This window comes from Leptonotus elevatus, chromosome 2 (genome assembly GCF_054856555.1).
Source record: "Leptonotus elevatus isolate MCC_2025b chromosome 2, RoL_Lele_1.0, whole genome shotgun sequence".
Lineage (NCBI taxonomy): Eukaryota > Metazoa > Chordata > Actinopteri > Syngnathiformes > Syngnathidae > Leptonotus > Leptonotus elevatus.
The window spans coordinates 21065175-21073050 of NC_141240.1; the positions used below are offsets into that span (position 1 = coordinate 21065175).

A 7876-nucleotide genomic window follows, 5' to 3' on the forward strand; every position below is an offset into this window, starting at 1 on the left:
TTCTGATTTCGTCTTTGTTAATGTTGACTAATGTTAACATTTGGGGTTCATTTTAAATGTATTTTGGTATTACTGTTCAGTTGTACAGAACAAGTCTTTTGGGAATTTTAGTTTATTTTAGAATGCTTAGTAACTTTTTATTTTAAAATCTTGCACTTGCGGTCTAAGAACTAACTAAAACTAACTGCAAAACAAAAGTCAAAATGACACAATTTTTTTAATGACAAATTACAAACAATTATTACCCTGTTGCAGATGTGTTGTACTGCCACAACTTTCGCCTCTTTTAGCACACGGAACAACACAACATTGGAGAAAAAACTAAGTTTGAGTTTGATGATCTTTTGTGGCCCACTCGTTTCTATTAATTTTATGACACTTCCCAAACCCTGTGCTGCAAAGTGTGCCATGATGCGACACTATCCACTTTCTGATTTATTATCCATTTATGCCGTCACGACTAATTTGCATATCCTGTTTCTCTGACTCACACGAGGATGGATATCGCGAGAGGACCTTAAGCGAGCTGCTATCAGATGCTGGCACTAAACGACAGATTGAACATCAGCCGGGCAACGTCTCATATTGTCTCGCTAAACTGATGATTTACAAATAAGGACGGAGACTTTTATCTTGCGTTCATCGTAAGTTGTCAAAAGTTTTCAACGTTACACGTACTAGCATATCAGCTAACTAGCTAGCCTTGGTAGTAGCACACCATCTATTTTTCTTTTCGTGGAAGCGTCGACAACTGAATTCGTTTATTACCATTATTAACTGTCGATGTAGCTTAAATTATTGTGCTCTAAAAACAGACGTCGGGAGGACTACATTGTCCCGATTGCGGTGTCTGGAAAGTGAGCACCTGCTTTGACAGCCAGCTGTTGTCAGTGCTCGAGTAGCAGGTGCTACATACTAGCTCACAAATAGTGGAAACAACTGCTCAGCTCTGTGAACACAGGTTGGTTTGTACAGTGCAGTACAAGTTGATGAAGATAACGGGTTGTTGCGAGACTGTGTGTGTGTGTTTTTTAGCGAGTTATAAACAGAGGTACAGTTAATGTGTTTGCATACGTTTGTTAAATTCTTAGGCAGGTGAGTGTGCGTGTGAAAGTTTTTTTGTCATCAAGTCAACCCCGTGGTTGATTGGCTGGAAGAAGCTGTAGGCTGTTGCTTATCTGTGACCATGGAAATGTAAGAAAATAAGTTGCCAAGTCCTCAGAATCGATTGGACAGAGAAATGAATACCTACATATTTTGTTCTTCAATCTAGTTCAAAACCATTAGTAGACTTAGCCATTAATTAACTGTCATACCTCCTATACTTACAGAGTGGAAAGACTGATATCCAATCATGGATGGGTAAGTATGGCATTACAGTCAACCGAGAATACATTGTCATCAACTTGTATCTTAAATGAAAAATTTTCTCGGTGCAGGTTTGTCGGGGAACTGCTCGGTGAAGACAGCTCAATGGTGGCACGCATGCAGAAGAAGTTCTGGAAGACCAAGCAGGTTCTCATCAAGGCCACAGGCAAGAAAGAGGACGAATATGTGGTGGCGTCTGACGCCGACCTGGATGCAAAGCTTGAGGTACAAAAGTAGCACGACCGCTGCCCCACATGAACCATGGAGAGGCAAAGAAAGAAAGAATATTTGTACTATTGCACTATTTTTCCCTAAACACTGGGCCTGCTGCTTGATATTTTTTTTACCTGCTTGTTTATACAAAAGCAAATTGCTTAGTTGATTAATTTTCTGCACAACTTTATGAGAAGGTAGGGCTTGGCACAACTCATTCAATTTGGTGCCGATCTGAATTAAAGTAGTTTTGATTTTAATTGAAAATTCCTTATTACTGTAAAATCCTGTGAATAACATTAAATACAAATATTTTCCCATTGTTCAGACGTTTATTGGTACCTGAGGTTTATAAAATAAAATAAAATCACTGATTTATAGTGCATTGGGTTGTTATTCACAGGATTTTCACATTATTTATAAAGAGATTCTTAAGGGTGATCGATGTTAATACATTCCTATTAAAAGCCAACATAAATCAGCCTAGATAACATGCCTAGCTTGATAAAACAAATCATAATATGTGCTGCATGGATGTGCCCCCCTTCCCACTGTAATAAATGGATTGGTACTACAGTACACTATGAAGCACATATGCCAAGCGATTTATGTTTAACAGTCAAGCTGACATCAATTCAAATTATTTATATATTATTTGCTGTTGGTAATAGACGTTCATAGTCAGCCACCTTTCTCGTTTTATTCCTGCAGTTCTTCCGCTCTGTCCAGTCCACCTGTACCGATTTGCTCAAGCTGATCGAGAAGTACCAGCATAGGATCACGCGTGAGTTGGGAATCCCTACATCGGCAAAGTTTCAATTCCATCCAAACTAACAATAGCAAACGCTGCCAAACCGCTTCCCCCCCCTGAAGGTTTGTCCCAGGAGGAGAACGAACTCGGCCTGTTTCTCCGCTTCCAGGCCGAACACGACCGCACCAAGGCTGGCAACATGATGGACGCCACCAGCAAGGCCCTTTGCACCTCTGCCAAGAAGAGGTTAGAGGGGCGAGGCTGCGTGGATGAGGGCACACTACAGGCTACATTTAAATGAGTTGCGTTTTTATTCACAGGATGGCGCTCTGTCCGCCGCTGAAACGTCTGCACCAAGAAGTCGAGACTTTCCGACGACGTGCCATCGCAGACACGCTTCTGACCGCCAGCCGCATGGAGAAGGCTCGCACAGAGTACAGAGGGGCTCTGCTCTGGATGAAAGACATCTCTCAAGAACTCGACCCGGACACTTACAAACAGCTGGAAAAGTTCCGTAAGGTAAGGGTGGACCTTCCTTATTCTCTGTTTTGCTCCTTGCTTGTGGACGGTGGTCGGACTGATCCGTTTGATTTCTCGGCAGGTGCAAGGCCAGGTGAGGGCAACAAAGAGCCAGTTTGAGAAGCTAAAGAACGATGTGTGCCAAAAGGTGGACATGCTGGGTGCCAGCCGCTGCAACATGCTGTCACACTCACTTTGCAACTATCAGGTTGGCCCAACTATTCTTTTTTTTGTAGTCAAGTATGTTGTGTGAGAGTCAGTAGAGGGACAAAAGAACAATGGGCACAACAACAGCAGTATCAACAATCGCGATAGTTCCATGATGACAGCAACAAGTGCACCCTGTTCCCTGTCCTTGCAGACCACCCTGCTTCAGTTCTGGGAAAAGACGGCCCATGCCTTGTCTGGCATCCATGATGCCTTCCAGGGACATGTGCCATACCAGTTCACCACACTCAAGGTAGGTAGATAATGCTCTGCCAAAGAGACCGCTTTTTCGCTCTGCCTTTATTACTTGCCCAATCTCTGGCAGGACCTGCGTGACCCATTCGAGCAAATAACCGCAGCACAAGAAGAAGAGCGAGATGAGAAGGTTCTACAGGGAAACACTGACAGGTGGTCAAAACAATTACTCTCAATCACCGCTTTATTACTTTCACGAGCACGACACAACATAATGAGATCCAATTTGTGACTTTGATCAAAAAAACTTTTTCTTAATGTAGATAATTCTCACTTTTGATTGGAACTCAGAGAGGTTTGAATTTAACAATATTATTGGTAACAGCTCACTAAAAAATCACTGTGCTGAATGTGCACGAATGAAAAGTCAAATTTCCTTCCGTGAATATTACAGTATTAGAAACAAAACATTCTGATTTAGCAAATGTAGCTTTCCAAACCGCTAATAACTGCCTGTGCTTGGCTGTTATGAAATACTTGAATATTATTCAAAGGCGCCTTGTTTGAATCCTCTCTAGTCTGGTGTGCTTGGATGACGAGGCATCAGGAAGTACGGCTGACACAGGTATGGAGGCCAATGCATTGCAGCACACTCTGGTTAGTCAATCACTTTAGGTGTGTGATTCTCTCACATTAATCTGTATTACAGATTCTGTAATATAATAAGCAATATCAGATTTACTGGATTATACATAAATTTTTGGGTTTTATCACTTCAATCTTTCTTGTTTCATGAAACAGTCATATGTAAGCCATGTGGACTAACTTGCGATGAACACTGAACATGTCTTAACACTATATGAATCAATACAAAAAAAATACATGTACGTTTTCAAATTGCAACCTTTGTGATATGAAAATTGAATTTTACGACATTGCGATATCAAGATGAATTTAATCATAACTACTGTGGTATCTTTACTTACGGGTTTACTTTTTTCCGTGGCCAAGCTTGTCACTCAATTTACTTGTATATCAAATCAATATTTCCAATTAAAATGAATTGAAATTAATTTAGTCTGTTCAAGCAAAAAAAATAAAAAATTATTTGCATGTTTTTAATCAAGAAAAAGAGCACTGTATTGCATAAAAACTTGTCATGAACTGGTTTCATGATGTAAATTTTGGCTACTGTGACAATTTTAAAAAAATTGTTAGATTTCTCTCAAGCGGCTGCATATTTGTAGCACCTGCAACTCAAATTTGGGCTCACATAATTTTTTTAAATCAAGTATGCTACCCCTTATTCCATCTGTAATTTGAGGAACCCAATGGAAATCAATATAGCATTATTAAGTACAATAACATTCCTGTGAGATGCAAGTAATATTTGTGTGCCCTGTAGTAGCTGGCTTTAAAAAGCGACCTGGTGAGTGACATGGGTGTCGGCGAATGCATATTGAGTGGCTCGATGTTGTTTGTGGTCATGGGCTGCTTCCTCCCAAAGGTGTCTTGCCAGACTCCACTGGCATCGGTTCGAGATCAGAGGATGAAGATGGCGACATGGCTTTCCTCAAAGACTTGCTCAGCCCGAGCCCGGGTGCGACTGACGACTTCAACAGGGAGTGGCAGGATGCGTTTGGGCTCTTCGCCGCTCCCGCCGATCCCGCCGCTGTGGCTGCCGCTCCCGCAGCTGTGGCTGCCGCAACTGGGCCGGCGCCACCAGCAGGCAACGCCGCCCCCCCGCCACAGTGCACCTTCCCCAGCCCTGCTGGCTTCCTGCCTTCTCAGCTACTTGATCACAGTCTGAGTTCCACAGGTGAGCCAGGTCTCCTGCTGGCGAAAGGCCGACATCTCTCCTCCTCATCGCCATGTGTTTTTGTCCATCAGGCTGGTCTACACCACCTATGTTTCAAGCACCGCCCCTTCAGCCGCCTCTTGCACAGAACCAATCAGCTACACCGGCTCCGGCTTCTGTAGCCAATGGTAAACTGCAAACTAAATAAATAGTTATTATTATTCTAATAATGATTTTCATTGAAATGGATGGATGGATGGATTGTTTCATTACTTTGTTATTCAAATGTGAATATGGGTGTAGCTCCTGCAGGTAGATCCAGAGACATGTCTGCTTGGTTCAATCTGTTCGCGGACCTGGACCCACTCTCCAACCCTGACGCTATTGGACGCTCTGCAGACGAGCTCCTGAATGCCTGAAACTGTGTATGACGATATCTACAACATCAACACACGCACACACATTGGGGGAATGACTGTTAGCATCACACTAAAGTTGCAAAGGTGTGGAAAATGTCCGGTCAATTTCTAGAAAACCTCTGGTAAAATTTACAGTCCATTGATTACAGACTTGCGGGAATAGTACAACTTTTAAGTTTTCATGGGAATTGAGGGTAATTAAATAGGGAAAATATCATATTCAAACATATTGTTTTCTCATAAGTCAACATCCATGCAAAACCGGTAGCTCTCCTTGCCCATTTGGCCCTTATTTGCTCCAGTTGTTTCCAATTGCAAATAAAAAAAATCAACCAAGCAATCATTCGCAACTTGGAAACAACTTTTAAGTATGAACTCTTAGCTGTATTAGTAAATGTTATGCTATTGATGCAAACTATATTTATGTTCCCTTTGAAGTAAACTTCTAAATTCTGATTTTAATTTCTGTGAATTCCCATGGAAAGTTTCCAACTTTTTTTTTGCAACCATTTTGTACCCGCACACTGCAAATAATATTTGGCTGACTTTTTGTGTTTGCTTTCACTAGTCATTCTTCATCTTGTGCCTGCTTTTATCCCGGATGCGGTTTGGGCTTTATCACATTCACAACACATTCCAAAGAAGGATTTAAACTTACATAAAACAATGTGTGCATTGTTTTGTTAGTGGTGTACTTAATGGACATGTGTGTCTGTGGACACATTTCCAGAGCCAATCAGAGTGCTACAAAACCCTGCCTCTGCGTTACAAAATAATGTGAAATGCATATTAGAATCATCTTTATTGACCAAGTGTGTTTAAGAACACAGAAATGATATCTAACTTATAGTTTTATGCATTGTGCAAACAAACCGAAGAGCAGAAGAATTTCAAATCGACACTACGCCGACCAGAAAATAACCATCAGGAAGTGGACTCCTTATATGTTTTTTACAGTGCTTTACTGGTTGCAATTTTCAATTAATTATCCTCATTGCTAATCGCAGAATCAGTGATTGACATCAATGAAAAGTATATTTAGCCACAATAGACCAGTGTTAAACTTGACACCCAGATCGCCAATAATAGATGTTTTGATATGTATGGCTAAGCTTTATGTATATTTTATTGTATTGATTACACCATTTTCTTGTATAATTTACTTTAAGGGCGTGCCATTACAGTCCAGCTGCAATCCACTTCTGTTTAGGACTGAACCATTTTTTTATGCAATGTGAATGAATGGAATGAAAATTCTGTACTTTATTTCTGAATTGTGAATGTTGACATTCTGACATGATCGGACTGTATTGTATAAAAATAACATTTATATATTGAACATGTTTTTTTCTTCCAAATAAGATAAAACAACTACCCACATTACAATTTAAAATTGGTGGCAAAGGGCAGTTATTTTGAGATGACAAAAAGAGGTCTCCACGTGTTTGCCTGACTGAGATCTGTTAGTCAGGAATGGCCTTTGGAGAGATATACTGTAGCTTTTACGTTCTGGACCTGGATTTGACACCTCTGGTTATAATTACTGTTGTTACTGTATTTTGTATTTAATTTACGCGTGATACAAGGACACTACTACTGCTACGTTTATCTTGAGCTTTACATATATTATATACTGAAGCTAGGATAATTTACTCGCTGTCTACTGTTTACTTTTAAAGAATGTATATTTATCTAATCACAAATGCTTCATTTCATGTATTTGTATTTTATTTAACTTCAGGATTTACAAATGGAATCAGGTTAACAATAAACTGCAGTAAAAGTTTGTGCTTCTGTGGTCATTAGTTGACAATTTTGGTAATTTACATTGTTTTACCATTGTTTTATGCGTAGATACACTATGCCACATGCAACATGGCGGCATCTTTGACGTACGATGGCCATGGCGGCAGGTGATTATTGATTTTTATTTCGGCCAATCGTACATCTTGTTAAATGTGACCAATCATACGAGCATTGACAAGATGGCGGATCACAATATTTGTAAGTTTTTATTTTATTTTAATTATTATTTTTAATAAATTACCACTTTGTTAAACTAACACCAGTTCTTGGTATTAGTATGAAATATCATCTTCAAAAGTCCCCCTCCTACACGTACCGTACTACTGAGCAATGTGTTGGAATATTTCCCTCCCCCTCGAATTCATACTTTGGGTTAATGGTCAAGTTGTCATGGGCACAAGTTCTTATATAATTTAACTACAACGGTAATGTTTCAGTTAAAAGAGGCCAAACATTGTGAGGGTTGTGAACTAAAAAAAATATACATCTATTTTTTTGAACAAGACAATTTATTTCTTGCTTGATAAAAAAAAATCCAAATCAGGTTGTTGAACATTTTTCAGTGTATTGTTCGTGTGCTACACGTTCCCATCGTTGACT

The 7876-nt window shown here is 40.0% G+C and overlaps 1 protein-coding gene across 2 annotated transcripts; it reads left to right on the forward strand.

The window, feature by feature from the left end:
* Nucleotides 1-488: 488 nt before the first annotated feature.
* On the forward strand, nucleotides 489-7256 carry ical1 (islet cell autoantigen 1-like). Of its 2 annotated transcripts, XM_086070135.1 has the most exons (14): nucleotides 489-644; nucleotides 816-961; nucleotides 1332-1362; nucleotides 1440-1593; nucleotides 2293-2365; nucleotides 2455-2578; nucleotides 2653-2851; nucleotides 2934-3059; nucleotides 3213-3311; nucleotides 3384-3466; nucleotides 3832-3878; nucleotides 4761-5072; nucleotides 5144-5239; nucleotides 5355-7256. In XM_086070135.1, the coding sequence occupies exons 3-14, from the start codon at nucleotides 1355-1357 to the stop codon at nucleotides 5468-5470; spliced, it is 1437 nt and encodes a 478-aa protein (XP_085926261.1). In that variant the 5' UTR covers nucleotides 489-644; nucleotides 816-961; nucleotides 1332-1354; the 3' UTR covers nucleotides 5471-7256. The 2 variants fall into 2 exon arrangements, with proteins under 2 accessions (XP_085926261.1, XP_085926260.1); XM_086070134.1 differs by lacking the exon at nucleotides 816-961.
* Nucleotides 7257-7876: the final 620 nt, after the last annotated feature.